The sequence below is a fragment of the Somniosus microcephalus genome, chromosome 4 (assembly GCF_052327205.1).
Source record: "Somniosus microcephalus isolate GS21.2 chromosome 4, FLI_Smic_1.0, whole genome shotgun sequence".
Taxonomy (NCBI): Eukaryota; Metazoa; Chordata; class Chondrichthyes; order Squaliformes; family Somniosidae; genus Somniosus; species Somniosus microcephalus.
The window spans coordinates 178,412,538-178,436,644 of NC_140990.1; the positions used below are offsets into that span (position 1 = coordinate 178,412,538).

Genomic DNA, 24,107 nt, shown 5'->3' on the forward strand with positions numbered 1-24,107 from the left:
GATCGGAAATGTCCAGTAGATTTAAGGCGTCTCTTAACACTGGTGTGATGGCATGTGTTCTCCTTACAGGGTGATCCTGGTGAAGATGGGAAAGCGGTAAGTGACTTTTTTTTAATATATGTATTATTGATGACTCAAGTGCCACGAGTGTCCTAAATGGCTGGGCCCTGAGCAGCCTCCAGTCACTGAGGTTCACAGGAGGAGGGAGCAGAGCCACCGAAGGTTACTGCTCAGACCTGTCAATCCTGCGCCAGGGCTTTCCTCCACCAGAGCCACCTATTCTAATCCACTCTCCTGTTCACTCCCCATTTCCTTTGCAATCCTTTTCAAGCCAGCACCAATTCCTTTCTAAAAGGGCCCCTGCTGCAACAATGGTTTATGGCAGCGAGTTCCACATTGGAAACCACGCTCTGTGTTAAAAATCTTTTTCAAACCGTCCCGTTGATTTTTTTTTGTGTTTACCCTTCTCGTTACATTTCACTGACCAGTGGAAACAGCCTATCGCTGTTTACCTTATCGTGACCCGTTGTGATTCCTCTGTCAGATCTCGTCTTAATTTGTTTTGGCTCTAATGGTAAAAGACTCTTAACTCCTCAAGTCTCTCTTCATAACTGCACAGTATTACATAGAATGTACAGCAAAGAAACAGGCCATTCAACCCAACTGGTCTGTGCTGGTGTTTCTGCTCCACACTACTTCATCTCACCCCATCACTATACCTTTCATTCCTTTCTCCCTCAGTAGTAGGAAAAATGCTAGAGTCTGTTATAAAGGATAAGATAACTGGACACTTAAAAAATATCAACGGGATTAGACAAAGTCAACATGGATTTATGAAAGGGAAATCATGTTTGACAAACCTACTGGAGTTTTTTGAGGATGTAACTGGTATAATAGATAAGGGAGAACCAGTGGATGTGGCGTATTTGGAATTTTAGAAGGCGTTTGATAAAGTCCCACATAAGAGGTTAGTGTGCAAAATTAAAGCGCATGGGATTGGAGGTAATATACTGGCATGGATTGAAAATTGGTTAACAGACAGGAAACAGAGAGTAGGAATAAATGAATCTTTATTGGGGTGGCAGGTGGTGACTAGTGGGGTACCGCGGGGATCAGTGCTTGGGCCCCAGCTATTCACTATATATATCAATGATTTGGATGAGGGAACCAAATGTAATATTTCCAAGTTTGCTGACGACACGAAACTAGGTGGGATTGTGAGTTGTGAGGATGATGCAAAGAGGCTTCAAGGCGATTTAGACAAGTTGAGTGAGTGGGCAAATACATGGCAGATGCAATATAACGTGGATAAATGTGAAGTTATCCACTTCGGTAGGAAAAACAGAAAGGTAGAATATTAATTAAATGGTGCTAGATTGGGAAATGCTGATGTACAAAGGGACCTGGGTGTCCTTATACACCAGTCACTGAAAGCAAACATGCAGGTGCAGCAAGCAGTTAGGAAGGCAAATGGTATGTTAGCCTTCATTGCAAGAGGATTTGAGTACAGGAGCAAGGATGTCTTACTATAGTTGTACAGGGCCTTGGTGAGACCACACCTGGAGTACTGCGTGCAGTTTTGGTCTCCTTACCTAAGAAAGGATATACTTGCCATAGAGGGAGTGCAGCGAAGGTTCACCAGACTGATTCCTGGGATGGCAAGACTGTCGTGTGAGGAGAGAGTGGGTCGACTAGGCCTGTATTCACTAGAGTTTAGAAGAATGAAAGGGGATCTCATTGAAACATATAAAATTCTGATAGGGCTAGACAGACTGGATGCAGGGAGGATGTTTCCCCTGGCTGGGGGGCTCTAGGACGAGGGGTCACAACCTCAGGATACGGGGTAGGACATTTATGACTGAGATGAGGAGAAATGTCTTCACTCAGAGGGTGGTGAGCCTGTGGAATTCTCTACCACAGAAGGCTGTGGAGGCCAAGTCACTGAATATATTTAAGAAGGAGATAGATAGATTTCTAGACACAAAAGGCATCAAGGGGTATGGGGAGAGAGCAGGAATATGGTATTGAGATAGAGGATCAGCCATGATCATATTGAATGACGGAGCAGGCTCGAAGGGCCGAATGGCCGACTCCTGCTCCTATTTTTCTATGTTCTATGTTTCTATGTGCTTACCTAGCTTCCCATTAAATGTATCTATACTGTTCGCCTCAACTGCTCCCTGTGGTAGTGAGTTCCACATTCTCACCACTCTCTGGGTAAAGAAGTTTCTCCAGAATTCTTTATGGGATTTATCAGTGACTATTTATGGCTCCAATTTTGGACTCCCTCACAAGTGGAAACATTTTCTCTACATCTACCATATCGAACCACTGCATAATTTTAAAGACCTCTGTTAGGTCACCCCTTAACCTTTTTGTAGAGAAAAGAGCCCCAGCCTGTTTAATCTAAGCTTAGTGAATCAACACTGCACCTTTTCCCGTGATTCTATATCCTTTCTATAATGGAGTGCCGAAAAACTGCATACTGTACTCGCAACTGCAGTCTAACTAAGGTCTAGCACAAGTTCAACCATACCTCCTTGCTTTTGTATTCTATGCCTCTAGCCACACAAACAATGTTGCTGTTTTCCTTTTTTATAGTCTTATCCACTTGCACTGGTACCTTTTAAAGAAAGAACAAAATTACATTTATGCAGCACCTTTCACAACCTCAGGACGTCCCAAAGCGCTTAACAGCCAATTAAGTACTTTTGAAGTGTAGTCACTGCAGTAATGTAGGAAACCTGGTGACCAATCGGCTCACAGCAAGGTCCCACAAACAGAAATGTAATAATGACCTGCTTTTTCAGTGATGTTGGTTGAGGGATAAATATTGGTCTGGACACCAGGGAAACTCCCCTGCTCTTTGATCTTTTACATCCACCTGAGAGAGCAGAAGGGGCCTCAGTTTAACATCTCATCTGAAAGACGGCACCTCCGACAATGCAGCACTCCCTCACAGTTACTGTCCAAGGCGGGTAGATGGAATTAAGATACAGATCAGCCATGATCTAATTGAATGGCAGAATAGGCTCGAGAGGCTGAATGGCCTCCTCCTGTTCCCATGTTCCAGTACTGCACTCGAGTAGATTATTTAAAAAATGTTTTAAGTGTTTTCCTTTTCAAACGCCTCAGGCATTGTTTTCAACCTGGATCATGTGTGAACACTGGCAAGTGAGGGTTCAATGTAATCCGGTTTTTGTTTTTCCTTCCTTTGTCTAGGGTGAGCTTGGTCCTCAGGGCTTCCCTGGAACCCCTGGTGACCTGGGATCCAAAGGAGAGAAGGTAAGTCTCCAATAAGATTACCTTTGCTTTTGTTACTTTCTTTTGTCGGATTTCTTAGCTGTTGTGCATTATGTTGTAGGGAGGAAGATTTGGATAAATTTGGAGGGACTGAATATTTTAACTCAAGATTCCCTTGAGTATAGAGAATTACTGGGTGATCTAGTTGAGGTGTTTAAGATGATTGAAGGATTCAGTAGGGTAGATAGAGAGAAACTATTTCCTCTGGTGGGAAAATCCAGTACAAGGGGACATAACTTTAAAATTAGAGCTAGGCCACACAGGGGCGATGTCAGGAAGCACTTCTTCACACAAAGGGTAGTGGAAATCTGGAACTCTCTCCCCCAAAAAGCAATTGAGGCTGGGGGTCAATTGAAAGTTTCAAAACTGTGATTGATAGACCTTTGTTAGGCAAGGGTATTAAGGGTTGTGGAACCAAGGTGAGTAAATTTAGTAGCGATACAGATCAGCCATGATCTCATTGAATGGCAGAACAGGCCCGAGGGGCTGAATGGCCTCCTCCTGTTCCTATGTAGAGAAAATGACTGTCTTGGCAAGAGATGTACATTGGCCCAGAAATTCGGGTCGGGGGCTTCCCGCGGGTGTAAGCCCCCGACCTGCACTTACCTTGCGCGCCGGCAGCTGCGCTGGAGGGCCCCGTGGAATTCCGCTCCGGGGCCTGGCCCAGCTGCCGGCGCGCAGTGCTTGTGTGTCCCAGGGGCGTAGTTAGTGCGATGCCTCCCCTGGGATCACGTGAGCCATGGGCAGCCAATCGGAGGAGGGAAAAGCCCATTCATAAGATTGACAGGTAGACCTGTCAAAACTTATAAATACTACGGGCCCAAAATAGCAGTAAACCTTCAAATACATTTTTTTTTAAATCACACTTTTTAAATAAACTATAAATTACGTTAAATAACTTTTAAACAATAATTTAAATTTTTGGAAAAAATAATTTTATATTATAACGGGACTAAAAATAAACTTACCTTGCTTTAAAGTATTTAAAAATAATAAACCTGTGGAAAAAATGTTTTAATTTTAATTAATTGACCACTTACCTTACACCTGCTTTTTAAATGTGTAAATCCTGCAGGCTTACCCTCCCGGGAAAACCTGTAAAAAAAAACCTAAGTTCAAAGCGCACGCGCAGCCTTCCCTGTGCGCGCGTTCGACCTCTGAACCTCTTCGTTCAGAGGATCGGAAGTGCCGGTTTCCCGCGCATGAGCAGTGCATGCAGGAAACCGGCAATTCCATTCGGCCTATGGGTGAGTACCCCGTGCGTACTCACCCGGGGAGAGCCGAATTTCTGGTTATCTCTGCAGTGGACTACATGTATCTTGCACTGTGCTGCCAACTCCCCCCCCCCAACCCCTCCCCCCCTCCAGAAAAAGACTATCTGGTCTATTGGAGATGAATGAGGAGCATTGGCAGCCTGAGGCACAGGACCAGCAGCGAACCTATCCTTGCTGGTGGGCACAAGGCCAGTGCTTCGAGCCAGATTAATGCAGGATGATGTTGAATGTTTGTGGTACGTCGTTAACCTGTCTGGTCCTTATGGTGTGCGGACTTCTGGTGCACACTGAGTCGGACCAGTGCATGTCAGATTGTGTGCAGGCCAAAACCATTTGCTTTCATATCCTCTACAGGGCGATCCAGGGATTGGAGTCGAAGGACCAAGAGGACCCCCTGGACCTCCAGGACCATCAGCTGTGCACAACAAGATGGACAAACTAGTAAGTTAATTTTGTCACATGGTTAAAGTGAATGCCATATTCATAAAGAAAGACTTGCATTTATATAGCGCCTTTCATAACCTCAGGACATCCCAAAGCACTTTACAGTCAATGAAGTACTTTTGAAGTGTAGTCACTGTTGTAATTTAGGAACCACGGCAGCCAATTTGCACACAGCAAGATCCCACAAACAGCAATGTGATAATGACCAGATAATTTGTTTTTAAAGATGTTAGTTGAGGGATTAAATATTGGCCAGCACTCCCCTGCTCGTTTTCGAAAGAGTGCCATAGGATCTTTTACGCCCACCTCAGAGGACAGACGGGGCCTCGGTTTAACACCTCATCCAATAGACAACACCTCCGACTGTGCAGCCCTCCCCCAGCACTGCGCTGTGAATGCCAGCCTAGATTTTGTGCTCAATTCTCTGGAGTAGGGCTTGAACTCGCGACCTATTGACTCAGAGGCGAGAGTGCTACCCACTGAGTCACAGCTGAGAAGTGCAGCAAAGCTACAAACCTCTGCTCTCCAACATATTATTGTTAAAAACAGCGGTCCTCATGAGTGACTTTCCACTCCATTTTGAGGCACAAACAAGCTAGTTTCTTTATGACCAGATATTAAAATCTACATCTACATTTTATGTTGGCTGTGAATCATGGATTAAAATCCACAGACGAGACCAGTCAGTTACTGACCATTTTGCATTCCTGTTCTGCCATTCTCAGAGGTTGTTCCAATCAGATGCAATTCAGACCTGAGGGGGGATGTCAGACTAATAGGAATTTATATCTTGGCTTTAAGTGGTTTTTTAATGAGCTGTCTGAGCACAGAGTGCTGAAGTTCGCCAGTAGCCTATCAAGGAGTCACCAGAGGCATGTTATCTCCGGCAACACCCTGGTGTAGTGAGTGCCTGCCCCAAAAATTGTGCGAGAAGATGGTTTTTGAGATTGAATGAATGATGGAGCAAGTCAGGTCCCAACAGTCCATACCCTTCGCCCTTTTAATCCTGTCTCTATACAGAATTTCACTGCCAAGTACTTGTATATGTTTACCGGAGAAAATAAACTGCCACAGCGACAGCAGCAATAATTCCTAGTATTTCTTCAAACCTTACGAGTTGCCTTACTTCTCAGCTCTGCTTATCCTTTATATGTTGCACCCATCGTCTGACCGCAGTGATTAATATCAAACTTCGGGCTTGAGTAAATCCCAAGTAAGAATGCTCCTGTTCACTGCCTATTCTTGTTTCCTAGACTTTTATTGATATGGAAGGTTCCGGATTTGAAGGCGACCTAGCAAACCTTCGGGTAGGTGCACTGTTTTGAAGAGGATTGTGCGTTTGGGTGGAAGTTAAAACACAGTTTGGGATCGTGCTATGCGGGCCTTAAGAGGCGACACTCCCAGATGCTGAGCAAGGGGTTTGACTGAGATCTATTAACATGTAAATGAAGTTCCTCATGTCTAAGGCAGATAGTCTTCCACAGCGCCCAAAAGGGGTATTTTATCCAACAGAAATGAAGCTCGAAAGGAACACTAGATTTCTGATACGCCAAGGAACTGGCTCCTAAGAAAGAGACAAAGTAGTTGCCTTTAGATGGTGCCTTTTGTGTCCTCCAGAATCCCCAAAATGGTTCACAGCTAATGAATTACTTTGAAAATGTTGTAATGTAGGGAACGCAGCAGCCAATTTACACACAGCAAGGTCCCACAAACAACAATGAGACAAATGACTAGAAAATAGGTTTGGTCATTTTGGGCCGATCCTGTTGCTGAGGGAGTCCAGGACTGTGGATTAATTCACTAGCTTTATTGTTCAAAAATTTAATGCTTTCTGTGTGGTAATGGGCTTTAAATCACTGGACCTTTTCAAGGGTCTTACCTAACCTGGCCTTTCCGCCCACCCCACCATTCTTACTGATTAGTTAAATACCCACGTGACTGTGAAGACGGAAGATTAATTCTATTGTTCTCTTACAGGGACTGCCCGGGCCCCCCGGACCACCAGGTGTCCCTGGCCTCCCTGGTCGGTCTGGAATGTTTGGTACAAATAATACAGGCGTACCTGGAAAACCAGGCCTGCCTGGCCATTCAGGAGTAGATGGGAGACCTGGTACACCTGGACCAATGGGACCTCCGGTAAGTGAAGAATTTATGACTCCGATTGTATAGCAATTACCATCATGTTATGCAGCTAAACAGAGGCAGCATGCTGAATTAAGAGTCTCACTTTATTACAAAATTTGCTTGAAGGGAAATTAATAGACATTTCTGACTTGCAAACTGAAAATTCCAGCACAACAACAATAACTTGCATTTATATAGCACCTTTAATATTGAAATGTCCCAAGGCGCTTTACAGGACCGTTATCAGACAAAACTTGACACCGAGCCACATCATGAGATATTAGGACAGATGACCAACAGCTTGATCAAAGAGGTAGGTTTTAAGGAGCATCTTAAAGGAGGAAAAAGAGGTAGAGAAGTTAGGTGAGGAATTCCAGAGCTTAGGGCCTAGATGGCTGAAAGCATGGCCGCCAATGGTAGGGTGGAGGAAATCGGGGATGCGCAAGAGGCCAGAATTGGAGGAACATAGCGATCTCAGGGTTGTAGGCCTGGAAGAGGTTACAGAGATAGGGAGGGGCGAGGCCATGGAGGGATTTGAGCACCCTCAGATGAGAATTTTAAATGGTAGGTGGTTGGGGAATTGGGAGCAAGTGTAGATCAGCAAGCACGGGTGATGGGTGAACAGGACTTGGTGCGAGTTCAGATACTGGAGGGCAGAGTTTTGGATGAGTTGACTTTTGCAGGGGGTGTGGAAAGTGGGAGGCTGGCCAGGAGAGCATTGGAATAGTACACAAATAGTGATAGTTCTCTACATCCTCACCACAAAATATCTTTGGAAAAAACGAGCGCGAACATTAAGGTTGTCCACTCGACTGCAATTTTAAAGTTAGCCAAATGTTACAGCGCATCCTCGTTCTGGCCGCTATCTCAGATTGCTCTCTTTCGACTATTCCTTCTCCCGTGGAAGTTTTGCTTTTTCCGCTTTGATATAAAGCACCTTTTAAAGCTTCACCAGCATGTGTCATTTGGTCATTTGTCTCCCTCCCTCCAACCACTCCCCACCCCCCCTCCCCCATGCCCATTTAAATAAAAGAATTATTTCTCTTGTGGCGTTGATTTATTTTTCTCTAATGTCTGACTAGTTTCCATAGTGATGTTTTTTTTCTCTCCCCTATTTCTTTCAGGGGCCCACTGGCCCACCCGGACAAGGTGGCCAACCAGGATCGCCAGGGGAGAAAGGAATGCTGGTATGTCAGCCCGGTTCGATAGCGACTTGAAGTATTGTACGGTTCTGTTGCTGCTGTGTTTGCTGATGTACTGTGTCTTGTACTTTCAGGGCGAGCCTGGTGGGTTGGGTCTCCCGGGAGCTGTGGGGGCTAAGGTAAGGCCAACACCTCCTTACTACTAGGCCGCGGTTTACGGCCCCATACATTCAGTTGATAGCTTGTGGCCGTAGGTTTGGACAGCAGAAGGTCTAGATCTTCAGTCCCTTCAGTTAGTGTTGCTCCAATGCTGTGCAGTCACCTCACACAATGGAACTACAACAAGCACAGGTTCTGTCAACGAGGGAAGGTGTCTGTTGCCTGCTTTCTTGTTAATTGGAAAGGCTTTCATAGAATTACATAGAATGTACAGCACAGAAACAGGCCATCGACCCAACTGCTCCACACGAGCCTCCTCCCATCCTACTTCATCTCACCTGATTAGCATATCCTTCTATTCCTTTCTCCCTCATGTACTTATCTTGTTTCCCCTTAAATGCATCTATGCTATTTGCTTCAACACAGTGACAGCTGTAGCTCAGTGAGTAGCGCTCGTGCCTCTGAGTCGGAAGGTTGTGGGGTCAAGTCCCACTCCAGAGACCTGAGCACAAAAATCTAGGCTGTCACTCCAGTGCAGTGCTGAGGGAGTGCTGCACTGTCAGAGGTGCCGTCTTTTGGATGAGATGTTAAACCGAGGCCCCGTTTGGTGTCTCAGGTGGACGTAAAAAATCCCATGGCACTATTTCGAAGAAGAGCAGGGGAGTAATCCCCAGTGTCTGGGCCAATATTTAGCCTTCAATCAACATCACAAAAACAGATTATCTGGTCATTATCACATTGCTGTTTGTGGGAGCTTGCTGTGCACAAATTGGCTGACGCGTTTCCTACATTACAACAGTGGCTACACTTCAAAAGTACTTCATTGGCTTTAAAGCGCTTTGGGGGGATGTCCTGAGGATGTGAAAGGCGCTATATAAATGCAAGTCTTTCTTTCTTTCAACTACTCCTTGTGGTAGCACGTTCCACATTCTAACTACTCTCTGGGTAAAGTTTCTCCTGAATTCCCTACTGGATTTATTAGTGACTATCTTATATTTATGGCCCCTAGTTTTGGTCTTCTCTATATCTACCCTATCAAACCCCTTCATAATTTTAAAGACTTCTATCCGTCACCCCTCAGCTTTCCCTTTCTAGGGAAAACAGCCCCAGCATGTTGAAATTTTTCAAACTTGCATTTCTATAGTGCCTTTCCCAACTTCAGGACGTCCCAAAGCGTTTTACAGCCAATGACGTACTTTTGAAGTGCAGCCACTATTGTAATGTAGGAAATGCAGCAGTCAATTTGTGCACAGGAAGCTCCCACAAACAGCAGTGAAATAAATGACCAGATTATTTGTTTCAGTGATGTTCGTTGAGGGCTAAATGTTGACCAGGACACCGGGGAGAACTCCCCCGCTCTTCTTCAAATAGTGCCATGGGGGGCAGACAGGGCCTCGGTTTAACATCTCGTCTGAAAGACGGCATCTCCGACAGTGCGGCACTTCCTCAGCACTGCATTGGTGTGTCAGCCTAGATTTTGTGCTCAAGTCTCTGGACTTGAACCCACAGCCTTCTGACTCAGAGGTGAGAGTGCTGCCCACTGAGCTACGACTGACATGTGAGGTGAGGGGGTTAAATGTAAAAAAAGATAACAATGGGCAGGATTTTAACTTGTAGGGAGCGGGGAGGCTGGATTATGGTTGGGATACCCGGAAGAACAGGTTTCCCTCAGGCAAAGCCTGATTAACATTTTTTTTTCTCTGTTTCCCCCCCCCTGCAGCCAGCCAGATGGAGAGGGTGGCTGGCTGTTGGGCGGGTAGGCCTGCAGCACCAGGCAGCAGCCGGGGAGCAGAGAGGAGGGAGGAAGGGATCGGTGGCCGGGATGCGGGAGGTGGGGTGGGCGGTATCAGAACTCTGAGATCAGAGGTGGTAGGAAGGCCGGGATCGGTGGGCTGGGGGGGTGGGGTGGGGGTTGCGGTTGCGGGCTGGGGAACAGAAGGTCAGAGGCGGGTGGTTGGGGACCGGGGGGTTCGGCAGGCTGGAGTGGGGATCGGGGGCTTCATGGGGGTCGGTTGGAGGCCTTGTGGGGAAGATTGGAGGTCTCGGGGTGGTGGGGGGCGCAGGGCTGGGGGAGATTGGAAGGGTCAGGGGCTATCCGCTCACATGGGGTTGAGCAGGCTCGCTGGATCCAGCAGGTTATTGGAAATGCACTTACCTCCTAGATCCAGCAGTCCTCTCCTTCCTTTAACTGCTGGGTTCCCCGAGGCTCGGGAAACCCGGCCATCCAGAGTTGCATTTTAAACGGAGATTCAAGTGCTAACCCGCCTCCTGGGAGCGGGTTGGCCGTCCGCCCTCTGTCCCGCCTCCGTTAAAACCGGAAGTGGGCGGGTTGGGGTCGAGATTCAGATTTCTACCACTTTAACCTCCCACCAGACCCAAACCCGTCTGTTTCTTGGGGTTAAAATTTCCCCCAAAGTAATAATTGATCAGACAATAAGATAGTGTGATATAACAGTGAAACCGTAACTGGACTATCAATCATTGATGCAAATCTTCCCCTTGCCACTCCTGGGAAATAGTGCCTTAGTAAGAGTGTGACTCTGGTTAACTTAATAATCCACACCTGATCATGTGCTGCAGTTGACCTGTTTTCCTCTTTCCTCCATTCAGAGCTCATTCTATCCTGTTCCTCCTTAGTTATTGAAGCTTCTGACTTTGTACACCACTCCCTCCCCATTTGGATGCAGAGAGGTATTAGAATGGGTTTTTCCCTCTGGCTATGCTGCATGTGGATTAACCAAGTGTTACATTGGTTGGCTACTAAGCAAAGGTAAAATGATTCAAAGCGCAGACAAGGAAAGTTGCCATTTGCCTGCTAATTTCTGTTCATAAATCATATCAGGTCTTCACAATCAAAGCCATTTTGACACAAAAATCAAGGGTCCAACCCATCATATACAAGGTATTGCAGTGGCAGTTGCTTACTTCATTCGGGAACAATAATTCTCAGGGGTCAAGGTGGTTTTAGCTTCAACTTCAGATTAAATATAGGCTGTTACCAAGTAAGTCCTGGCCATATATTGCATACCATTGGAATTGAGTTCTATGGATTGAACTCAACAACTGGGCTGTAACACCCCCCCCCCCGTCCTTCAAGAAACAAGAGTACCAGGGAGCCGGAAGAGGCACCAGTTCCAAGGACGTGTAGTACAACTCCTCTTCTCTGTTCCCTCGATTCAAAACCAAAAGAGTAAGGACATCACAAGAGCGACCAGCTTCATGGTGTGCCTCCAGTCATAGATGACATTCACTCATTGTCCATCTGAGGGGGTCATTGCTTTGACCTGAACACGTTTAATGCCATGGAACAAGCTGGACTTTGCTGTTATTTATGAAATGGTGCAAATTAGGGATAAATTTGAGCAAATGCAGATTTTAATTCAGTTTGGGTCTCATTCTTCTGTTATTGTAAAGTCCAAGTCCCTTAATATAATTATATAATCTTCTTCTTCTTAGGCAGTCCCTCAGAACCGAGGATGACTTGCTTCCACATTAAAAATGAGTTCTCAGGTGACTGATGAGTCCAATGCGGGACCTACAGCCTCTGTCACAGGTGGGGCAGACGGTGGTTGAAGGGACGGGTGGGTGGGGTGCTTTGGTTGACGTGCGCTCCTTGCGCTGTTTGCGCTTGGCTTCCGCTTGCTCCCGGCGAAGATCTTACAACACAGAACAAGGCCATTCGGCCCATTGTGTCGGCTCTTTGAAGGAAATGTCCAATTAGTCCCACTCCCCTGCTCTCTATCCATAACCCTGCAAATTTTTCCTTTTCAAGTATTTATCCAATTCCCTTTTGAAAGTGACTATTGAATCTGCTTCCACCACCTTTTCAGGCAGTACATTCCAGATCATCATAACTCGCTGCGTAAAAAAATTCTCCTCATCGCCCCTCTGGCTCTTTAGCCAATTGCTTAAAATCTGTGTCCTCTGGTTACTGTCCCTCCTGCCAGTTTCTCCCTATCTACTCCATCAAAACCCTTCAAGTTTGAACACCTCTATTAAATCTCCTCTTAACCTTCTCTGCTCTAAGAAGAACAACCCCAGCTTCTCCAGTCTCTCCACATAATTGAAGCCCCTCATCCCTGGTACCATTCGAGTAAATCTCCTCTGCACCCTCTCTAAGCCCTTGACATCCTTCCTAAAGTGTGGTGGCCAGAATTGGACACAATACTCCAGCTGGGGCCTAACCAGTGATTTGTAAAGGGTTAGCATAACTTCCTTGCTTTTGTACTCGATGCCTCTATTTATAAAGCCAAGGATACCGTATGCTTTTGTAACAACCTTCTCAACTTGTCCCATCAATAGTTCCTTCTCTTCACTAATCCTGTATCTAATACCGAATCCAAAGCTACTTTGCCTAATCTAGTTGTGCTTGTGCATTGCGGTACTCCCTCACAAATACCTGTTTACACTCAAGTAGGTGTAGGCGGGCAACTTGATCAACAACAACAACTTGCATTTATATAGCGCCTTTAATGTAGCAAAACATCTCAAGGCGCTTCGCAGGAGCGTGATGACACCGAGACACATAAGGAGATATTAGGACAGATGTTGGTGAGAGGTAGGTTTTAAGTAACGTCTTACAAAGGGTGAAAGAGAGGTGGAGAGGTTTAGGGAGGGCATTCCAATGTGTAACGTTACATTGACTGTCGCTTCAGATAGTCCCAGCCTCGCCCGTACGCACTGGTTCTACTGTCTGAAGGTCCCTAAAGGCAGCAGTATTAGCAGAGCCTGTAAGAGGCGCTCTACCTAGGGCTGGGAGAGAGAGATCAGCGTCCATATTACAAATCGAAATTTCACAGGATTAAAAAGCAGCTGTTTTATTTTGAACCGTAAGTGGAATAACATTTTGGAAGTGAAATAAAAACAGAAAATGCTTAAAAACGATCAGCAGGTCAGACAGCATCTGTGTAGAGAGAAACAGAGTTAACGTTTCAGGTCTATGACCTTTCATCAGAACTGGGAAGATGTTAGAGATGAACAGCTCTAAAGCAAGTAGAGAGCCAGAGAAAAGGGGGCAGGAAAAGACAAATAGGAAAGGTCTGAGATAGAGGGCAGGAGTGATTAAATTACAAAAGAGATGATAGTGCAAGGCAAAAGGAGGTGATGAAAACAAACAAAAGATGGGTCCAGAGGAGGTGTAAATGGTCACAGCAGAATAGCAGAGGGGGAGGGAAGCATGGAAAATCTGGCAACGCGGAGAGGGAAAGAGTTGGGGAAAGGTGGGTAGACCCCAGGGGTGCAGACCACCCTGCCGGCCATATTAGAAGGGAGTTTGATGACTTTATTTTTGTCCTGTGTTGGTATACCCCACCGTAGATGGAGCAGCATCTATGCATTTTCTAACCAGTGGTGAGTTTTTTTTTACATGAGTCTCTCTTCTTCTTAGGCAGTCCCTCGAGTGATGTTATAAGGAGATGCACAATGTGCTTTTCCAGGCTGGGACTGAGTGTGTTTGCTGTTGCAGTGTTCTCTTCGATGAAGTGTGATAAACATTTTAGTGCTAGTTGCATGCCTGTGCTAAGGAGACTTTTTAATCTTAACTTGCGATCAGTTTCACTCTCCCGCTCTTCGAAATAGTCCACCTGAGAGAGCAGACGGAGCCTCGGTTCAATGTCTCATCCAAAAGACGGCACCTCCGACAATGCAGCACTCCCTCAGTACTGCACTGGGAGTGTCAGCCTGGGTTAGGTGCTCAAGTCTCTGGGCTGGGACCTGAACCCACAACTTTCTGACTCAGAGGTGAGAGTGATACCATTGAGTTATGGTTGATAGGATATTTGAATGAAATACAGAAAGTTATCAAAATGAGATTTCAAAAAAATCAAGAAGGCTGTGTTGATGCTGATCGCACATTATTTCGCTCTCAAGTTTCTTCTTTACATTTTCTTTTCTTTTCCATTGCAGGGTTCCTCTGGAGATGGTGGTCCTCCTGGTCAGCATGGCTTAGCTGGGTTGCCAGGACCAATAGGACCCCGAGGATCTCCAGGTCCTCCTGGACCTCCTGGGCCTCCATCATTGGGTTTCCGGGCTGGATTTGTAAGTTCTTTATTTTTATATAGCATAACCTGAACTATTCTGTACTTCAGAACTTTGCATGGCCAACCTACACCATTTTCTGATGAAAATGTTGGTCAACATCAAGGTCATTGGGATTTGGTGAAGGGTTAAAAGTTTTTTAAAAAGTGACATTTTAAAAATACATTCATGGAATGTGGGCGTCGCTGGCAAGGCCAGCATTTATTGCCCATCCCTAATTGCCCTTGAGAAGGTGATGGTGAGCCGCCTTCTTGAATCGCTGCAGTCCGTGTGGTGACGGTACTCCCACAGTGCTGTTAGGGAGGGAGTTCCAGGGTTTTGACCCAGCGACGATGAAGGATCGGCGATATACTTCCAAGTCAGGATGGCTTGTGACTTGGAGGTGACTGTGTTCAATGCACCTGCTGCCCTTGTCCTTCTAGGTAGTGGTGGTGCCTATCACTGATGTACGTTCAAAGTCTCAAGTATAATTGGTGGGGACAAACTCAATCACAGAGAGCGTGCTGGCCAAAAGCCACATATTCGCATTACTGTTGAAAACTGACTGACATAAAGATTGAATGCGTGCAGAGTGTACATCACACACACACACATATCTAGGAGTGATGGCATTTCCTCCAGTTTGCTGTTGAGGTACCCTGTCGGGTGGATTAAGTGTGTGGGCGGCTTTTCTGATAGGTTGTTCAAAGGGTTGCATAGCAACAACCAACACAAGGACATAATAACAGGCTGCCTAACTGTGTTTCCATGGCAGAAGGAAATTGTGGTGACTTCCTCTGAAAACCAGAAACACATACAGAATGGTTGGCTTTGACCCATACCGGGATGGATGGAGGGAGGCGGGGGCGGGAGGAGGGAAGAAAAATAATTCCAAGAGGAATCGGCAATGAAACCAATGTGTTCTCGCTGGCAAAGGGGACAAGGTGTATTAATGCCACTCTTTATTGGTCATATACAGTTAATGCCAGAAGCCATTTCCACTCTTGTCTAGTTTGTGAACATAAGCTACTTAAGTTCAGCTTGAGTAAGAAAGAACTTGCATTTCTATAGCGCCTTTCACGACCTCAGGACTTCCCAAAGCGCTTTACAATCAATGACGTACGTTTTGAAGTGTAGTCGCTGTTGTAATGTAGGAAATGCGGCAGCCAATTTGCGCACAGCAAGGTCCCACAAACAGCAATGTGATAACAACCAGATAATCTGTTTTAGTAATATTGGTTGAGGGATAACTATTGGCCAGGGCACCGGGGAGAACTCCCCTGCTCTTCTCTGAATAGTGCCATGGGAGGTTTTACTTGCACCTGAGAGGCCTTGGTTTAACGTCTCAACTGAAAGACGACACCTTCGACTGTGCAGCTGCCCCTCAGCACTGCACTGGGATTATGCGCTCAAGTCTGTGGAGTGGGTCTTGAACCCACAACCTTCTGACGCAGAGGCGAGAGTGCTACCCACTGAGCCACGGCAGGCAACACCCTGAACTGCGCTTGAGATTAATGTGAGTCTAGCGCGATTGTTAAGAGTGAGTTTGTCCCAGAAGATTGTGACATGTTGTAATTCTCTTTGCAGGATGACATGGAAGGATCTGCAATAGTCACAGGACCACCAGGGGAACGAGGGCTAGAAGGAGTTCAGGTAAAGATGAAAGGCCATTCTGACTTGCCGTGCTTGACCGATTTATTTCAGCATCGCACACTGCCACTCTTGATTCTCTTAACATTGTCCTGCCCCAAAATAAAGCCAGCAGTCATCAACCACTCAGTCTTGGGAAAGTAAGCTGTGCAGGGGACGCAAAGAGGCTGCAAAGGGATATAGACAGGCTAAGTGAGTAGGCAAGAACATGGCAGATGGAGTATAATGTGGAGAAATGTGAAGTTATCCACTTCAGTAGGAAAAATAGAATATTTTTTAAAAGGTGGGAGACTGGGAAATGTTGGTATTCAGAGGGACCTGGTGTCCTTGTACACGAATCACAGAAAGTTAACATGTAGGTTCAGCAAGCAATTAGGAAAGCAAATGGTACGTCAGCCTTTATTACAAAGGGATTGGGGTATAAGAATAAAGAAGTCTTACTGCACTTATATAGGCCTTGGTGAGACCACATCTGGAGTGCTGCGTACAGTTTTTGCCTCCTTACCAAACAAGGATATACCTGCCTTAGAGGGAGTGCAATGTTTACTAGACTGATTCCTGGGATGAGGGGATTGTCCTATGAGGAGAGATTGAATAGACTAGGCCTATATTTCCTAGAGTTTAGAAGAATGAGAGTTGATCTCATTGAAACATATAGAATTCTTAAGGCCTTGAGAGTGTAGATGCTGGGAGGATGTTCCCTCTGGCTGGGGAGTCTAGAACTAGGGGTCACAGTCTCAGAATAAGGGGTCAGCCATTTAGGAATGAGATGAGGAGAAATTCCTTCACTCAAATCTTGGGAATTCTATACCCCCAGCGAGTTGTGGGTGCTCATTTGTTGAGTATATTCAAGACAGAGATCGATAGATTTTTGAATATTAAGGAATCAAGGGATCTGGGGATAGTGCAGAAAAGTGAAGATGAGGTGGAAGATCAGTCATGATCTTATTGAATGGCGGAGCAGGCTCGAAGGGCCGAATGGCCGACTCCTGCTCCTATTTCTTATGCTCTTGTGCTTAATTGTACATCTTCTTCTTTGAATCTATTCTGTTGCATCTTTTCTTCCCATCTCAAGTATTGATGCCCTTCCACGCACAAGTAGCTTTCACCCCAAGGGACCATTCTCCATGTTAGACTCCAGGCAGCAAGTGTTATGAGCGTAAGAAAATGAAAAGACCAGCTGGTCCATCAAGCCTGCCCCATACACCATGATGGCTGGAGCATCACAACTAAACATTTTCCACCTCTTCCCCCTCCCCCTGTATAAATGCAAGTCTTCTTTCTTTATCCACCGAGCTGCTTGCGGCACCCTATCGGGCAATCTTTACTCAGACACCAGTCACCCAGCCTTTGCTGCGATGCGTGTCACTCGGTTCCACGTTTCCAGTGCTCGGTGTGAAAAGATGTTTCTGCAACTCCAACAAATAAAGCAATACCTGCATTTATGTAGCTCCTTTCACGACCTCAGGGCATCCCAAAGCACTTTACAGCCAATAAAGTACTTTTGAAGTGTAGTCACTGTTGTAATGTGAGAAATGTGGCAACCAATTTTCACACAGCAAGCTCCCACAAACAGCAATGTGATAAATGACCAGATCATGATGAGGATAGTTATAGGCTTCAGGATGACATAGACAGGATGGTGAAATGGGCAGATGGAGTTCAATACGGATAAGTGTGAAGTGATGCACTTTGGGAGGATGAATAATGAAAGACAGAATACTATAAATGGCACGATTTTGAAAAGTGTAGATGAGCAGCGAGACCTTGCTGTCCATATACAACAACAACAACAACAACTTGTATTTATATAGCGCCTTTAACGTAGTAAAACGTCCAAAGGCGTTTCACAGGAGCGTTATACACAAATCCTTAAAGGTGGCAGAGCAAGTTGATAAGGTGGTTAAAAAAGCATATGGATTTCTTAGGTTTATAAATAGAGGAACAGAATATAGAAGCAAAGAGATCATGCTAGAACTTTATAAGTCACTGGTTAGGCCTCAGCTGGAGTACTGTGGACAATTCTGGGCGCCACACTTCAGGAAAGATGTAAAGGCCTGAGAAAGGGTACAGAGGAGGTTTACCAGGATGTTACCAGGGATGAGGGACTTCAGTTATGAGGAGAGGTTGGAAAAGTTAGGACTGTTCCCCATGGAACAGAGAAGGTTAAGAGTTGACCTAATAGAGGTTTTCAAGATGATGAGAGGTTTTGATCAAGCAGATAGAGAAAAACTATTCCCTCTGGCGAGTGGGTCAATAACTAGAGGTCATAGATTCAAAATCATTGGAGAAAGATTTAGAGGGGAGAAATGTCTTCACTCAGAGTTGTCGACATCTGGAAGGCTGTGCCTGAAAAGGTGGTGGAAGCTGATTCCTAAATAAATTTAACAGGAGTTGGACAGGTACCTGAGGATAAGGAATTTACAGGATTACGGACAAAAAGCTGGGCTGTGGGACTAAGCACGACTGCTCTTTCAAAGAGCCGGCACAGGCACGATGGGCCGAATGGCCCCCTCCTGTGCTGTTAAGTTTCTATGATTCTATGATCATCTGTTTTCGTAATGTTGGTTGAGGGACAGATTTTGGCCAGGAAGGAGAACTTTGGGGAAAACTTCCCTGCTCCCCTTTGTATAGTAGCATGGGATTTTTACACCCACCTGAGAAGGCAGACCGGTTCTCGGTTTAACGTCTCATCTAAAAATTGGCACTTCCAACAGTGCAGCACTCCCTCGGTACTGCACGTCAGTCTCTGGAATGGGACTTGAACCCACAACCTTTAAACTTAGAGGCGAGAGTGCTAGCCACTGAGCCACGGCTGACACAGACTGTGGTTTTCTATTTTTGGATGATTCTCATCTAGTCCCGTTTCCAGGGCTTAACTCTAAGCTCACTAATCTCCACATCCTGACTACGCTACATTCATTTGAAGACCTGGTTGCATCTCCACCATAATCATCATCTGCCTGATGTGTATAATTAGTGTGTGTCCAACCACCACTTAATTCCTGATTCATCAAACTTTAAACATTTCCATCAGTCCCCATTTAATTTCCTTCAGGCTGCACTAGAGTTGCCAATCTTCCATTTAAAAATTCTCATTCTTGTGTTTAAATCCCTCAATGGCCTCGCCCCTCCCTATCTCTGTAACCTCCTCCAGCCCAATATTCCTCCAAGATCTCTGCGCCAATGTTCCCTCTAATTTTCTTGGATGCGCGGTCCCTTTAATGGGCTGCGTGGCCCATTCAAATTTTCACGCATGCGCGGTTTCTTGTATTGAAAAGCTGGTAAGCAGCCTGCGCGGGATATGCAGACCGCTAAACAGGAACATTCCTCTGCGCACCTCCAATTATCATCACTCCACCATTGGTCAGCCATGTTTTGAATTACAGGAGGAGATTAGCAATCCTTCGATGTTTTTCAGAGCCTATGATAGACTGGAGTAGTATCTGATGTTCTGGGAGATAGCCTATAAGTTTACAGTCTTCAAAATAATTAATACAAACCCACTAATTATAGATTGGTTAACCAAATATCTAAAGTGGGGGGGAAAGCCTGAGGGCATTCCATGGGATGCTATTACAAAGAGCCGTCAGATTGCATTTAGAAGACATTTATAATCCCCAACTGCAGTTCTTTGAAGAGGCAACAAGCTAATGGGCGAGGGTGATCCAGCAAATGTAGGTTAGTTGGATTTCCAAACAGCATTCGACAAAGTTCCTTATGTGAGTCTGCTAGGGATAGTTAAGGATTGTGGAATGGATGGTAAATTGGACCATTTGAGAACTGGCATAACAGCTGAAGACGGTGACGAATGAAAAATACTCTGCCTGTGGATAAATGAAACCTGAGTGTTCCATAAAGACCTGTTCTGGGACCTCTAACCTCTAATATTTGTGAATGATTTGGAATAAGATCAGGGAGCTGATTGAGTCATTTGATGAGCACTGGATTGCTATCTCTTGGGCAAGGGGTTTGACAGCCACAGAGATAATAAAAGCACTGCTTGACTTTTTTCCCCCAGTGAAGGTATTGAAAGGATCTTGTTGCTCTCTTATTTAAGGAATAGTAAGTGGTCATGGGGAGTTTGGGGAAGGGGTGTATGATCAAATAAACATGCATGGACTCTGGATGGAGTGAGCTTGATGGGCCAAATGACTTCCTTTCACTCCGTACAATCGAATACTCTTTGTCAGCTATCTGGTGTGCTGCATTTCCCTCTCTTCTGCACTGCCCTACAGCGTAAGGTTGTGAGTACAGGGGTGGAGGGAGGTGTTAGATCCGTGATTCTGAGAGTATGATGTTTTCCAATAACTACACGGATGCTGTAACTTAACAATCAACAGGTGTTTACTGGAGTAGGGTATTCTCAAGACTGGGAGTACAGAGGCATGCTCAAGGCTTATATACAGGTGTGGTCACTGCCGGTACTACAGTATACAGGAGCTGTAAAAGTAGTTCTCTCTTAAAGGTACATACACTACAATTCCTCCCCTTTTAGATTAGCAGTACCCATAATATTCAAATAACAATTAACACTAACATGCACATTAAACAGAAATAGTCCATTTATAGATTCAGTCTTTGGGGTGGCTTTCTGATCCTTTCTGGATAGCGCCTCTCCTGAGGTTCTTGTTCTTGGTGCGGAGGTGATTCTGGCCCCTTTTCGTCGGTTAGTTCATCAGTTTCCACTGCTACTGTTTCTGAGGTAGATGCTACCGGTATGTCGGGTTCATCCCCAGGTACACGAGACATGGGGTTGACTCGTTCCTGTGACGCTAAGATCTGATCAACGTGGCGTCTCACAATGTTCTCCCCGACATCCACGGTGTACATTAATGGCCCCTGCCTTGTGCATATCGTTCCGGGTTGCCATTTCTCTGTTCGGTAGTCACGGGCCAAGACTGGTTGTCCTACATTGAAGCTCCTTGTCGGCTTCTCATTGATGTGCTGGAATTGTTTATCCTCAACATTTCTTCGCACATTTGGTCTGAGCAAATCCAGACGAGATCTCAACCTTCGGTTAAAGAACATCATGGCTGGGGTCTGGTTGGTAACTGCATGTGTCGCATTCCTGTAGGCTAACAGGAAATTGTCCACCTTATGCTGTAGTGGAATTTCATCATCGCACATGGCCTTTATCGCCTTTTTAAAGGTTTGTACGAACCTCTCAGCCAATCCATTTGTGGCTGGATGATACGGGGCGGATGTGTAATGCCTTACCCCATTCCTTCTCATAAATTTCCGAAACTCTTCGGACACAAACTGTGGTCCATTATCAGAGCAAATCTGCTCTGGCAAGCCGTTCCTGGCAAATATGGTCCGTAGGACTGCAATCGTTTTCTCTGTAGTGGTTGAGGACATTTTGATCACCTCAGGCCATTTCGAGTGAGCATCCACTGCTATTAAGAACATTGAGTCCATGAATGGACCAGCAAAATCAATATGCACCCATTGCCATGGAGAGGAGGGCCACTCCCATGGGTGTAGAGGGGCGTGTGGTGGTGCATTTTGGACCTTCTGGTATCCTGAGCAGCTCTTGGTTAGGTCCTCGATTTGTTGATCGATCCCCAGCCACCACACATAAGCCCTAGCAAGGCTTTTCATTTTCACCCCTCCCAGATGACCTTCATGAAGCTCATTTAGCACTCTCTCCCTTAACTTGGGTGGAATCACCACTCGGGATCCACACATCACTGTCCCCTGGCATACTGACAGCTGTTCTCTTCTGGATGAGAATGCTGGCAACAGTGAGTCGCCATGTGTTGGCCATCCCCTCACCGTCAAATCATATACCCGAGACAGTGTCGGATCATTGCGGGTCTCCTTCTCTATATCCGCGTTAGTTACTGGCAATCGTTCAATTATTGACGAATAAAATATCTCAATAGGGTCCACTGCTGGTGCTTCCTCCACAGTAGGCAGTGGCAGGCGTGATAGCCCATCAGCGTTTCCATGCTGTTTCGTGCCTTTATATTCTATTTCATATTGGTTCGCCCCTAGAAAAAGGGACCATCTTTGTAACCGTTGTGCAGTCATCACCGGAACGCCCTTCTTTGGATTAAAGATGGAGACAAGTGGTTGGTGGTCAGTCAGCAAGGTGAACATCTGCCCATGCAGATAGTGGTTGAATTTTTTTACTCCCCATACTAGGCTGAGGGCCTCCCTGTCAATCTGGGCGTAGTTGCGCTCGGCTGAGGTTAGTGACCGAGACGCAAAGGCTACTGGCCTCTCCAACCCGTCTGGGAATTTGTGCGACAGCACCGCTCCAATACCATAGGGTGATGCATCACATGCCAAACAAATTGGTAGTGCTGGGTTGAAATGGGCCAACACCTCTTTTAGTGTGATCAATTCCTTGCACTTCTGGAAAGCTCATTTATGTTCGTCATTCCACTTCCATGGTACCCCCGTTTGCAGTAGGGTGTTCAGTGGGTGTAATACTGTAGACAAATTTGGTAAGAAGTGAGGAAATTGAATCAGAGACTAAGGTCCAGAACTTAAATAAAGGGAATTACGAGGGTATGAGACGGGAATTGGGTAAGATTGATTGGGTGGTGTTTCTGGGGGGATTGACAGTGGATAGACAATGGCAAGCATTCAAAGATAGAATGGAAGAATTCCAGAACATGTTTATACCGGTTTGGCATAAAAATAAACCTAAAAAGGTGACTCAACCGTGGATAACGAGGGAAATTAGGGACAGCATAAAATCAAAAAAAAGGGCATATCAACTGGCAAAAAAAAGCACCAGACCGGAAGATTGGGGGCAGTACAGGATACAGCAAAAGAGGACAAAGGGATTAATCAGGAAGGGGAAAATAGAATACGAAAGTAAACTTGCAGCAAACATAAAGACAGACTGCAAAAGCTTTTATCGGTATATCAGGAGGAAAAGACTGGTAAAATCCCAAGTCGGTCCCTTGCAGTCCGATTCGGGAGAATATATAATGGAGAATAAGGAAATGGCAGACCAATTAAACTCATACTTTGGTTCTGTATTCACAAAGGAGGACACAAATAACCTCCCAGGAATATCGGCAAACATAGGGACTAATGAGAGGGAGGAGCTGACAGAAATTAGTATCTCTAGGGATATGGTGTTGGGTAAGTTGAGGGGACTGAAGGCTGACAAATCCCCGGGGCCTGATAAACTACATCCTAGGGTACTTAAGGAGGTGGCCCTGGAGATAGCAGATGCTCTAAGGATCATCTTCCGGAACTCCATTGACTCGGGAACAGTACCCGTGGATTGGAGGGTAGCTAATGTTACCCCAATATTTAAAAAGGGGGGTAGAGAGAAAGCAGGGAATTATAGACCAGTAAGCCTTACATCGGTTGTGGGCAAAATGCTAGAGTCCATTATTAAGGATAAAATAGCGGAGCACTTGACAAATGGGGAAAGGATCGGACAGAGTCAACATGGATTTACAAAGGGTAAATCGTGTTTGACTAATCTGCTGGAATTTTTTGAGGAGGTAACTGGTAGAATAGATGGGGGAGAGCCAGTGGATGTGGTGTACCTTAACTTCCAGAAAGCCTTCGATAAGGTTCCACACAAAAGATTATCATGCAAAATTAAGGCTCATGGGATTGGGGGCAAAGTATTAACGTGGATAGAGAACTGGCTGGCGGATAGAAAACAGAGAGTTGGAATAAACGGCTCGTTTTCGGAGTGGCAGGCAGTGACCAGCGGGGTGCCGCAAGGATCTGTCCTGGGACCCCAGCTGTTCACAATATATATAAATGATCTGGATCAGGGAATTGGATGCAATATTTCCAAATTCGCTGACGACACTGAACTAGGAGGAGGGGTGGGCTCTGATGAGGATGTCAGGAGGCTACAGTGCGATTTGGACAGGTTGGGGGAATGGGCGGATACGTGGCAGATGCACTATAATGTGGATAAATGCGAGGTTATCCACTTTGGGGGTAAAAACAGGAGGGTAGATTATTATCTAAATGGCAATAGATTGGGAGATGGGGAAGTGCAGAGGGA

General features: G+C 45.7%; 1 protein-coding gene across 2 annotated transcripts in view; it reads left to right on the forward strand.

The window, feature by feature from the left end:
• The window catches only part of col18a1a (collagen type XVIII alpha 1 chain a), a 381,250-nt gene that overhangs the window by 263,136 nt on the left and 94,007 nt on the right, over nt 1-24,107 (forward strand). For both annotated transcript variants that reach the window (XM_085985533.1, XM_085985532.1), the window contains 9 exons: nt 70-96; nt 3,223-3,285; nt 4,932-5,018; nt 6,275-6,328; nt 6,999-7,157; nt 8,270-8,332; nt 8,422-8,466; nt 14,351-14,482; nt 16,049-16,114. In XM_085985533.1, coding sequence (XP_085841659.1) covers nt 70-96; nt 3,223-3,285; nt 4,932-5,018; nt 6,275-6,328; nt 6,999-7,157; nt 8,270-8,332; nt 8,422-8,466; nt 14,351-14,482; nt 16,049-16,114 — 696 coding nt within the window. The remainder of the gene's footprint in view (nt 1-69; nt 97-3,222; nt 3,286-4,931; nt 5,019-6,274; nt 6,329-6,998; nt 7,158-8,269; nt 8,333-8,421; nt 8,467-14,350; nt 14,483-16,048; nt 16,115-24,107) is intronic.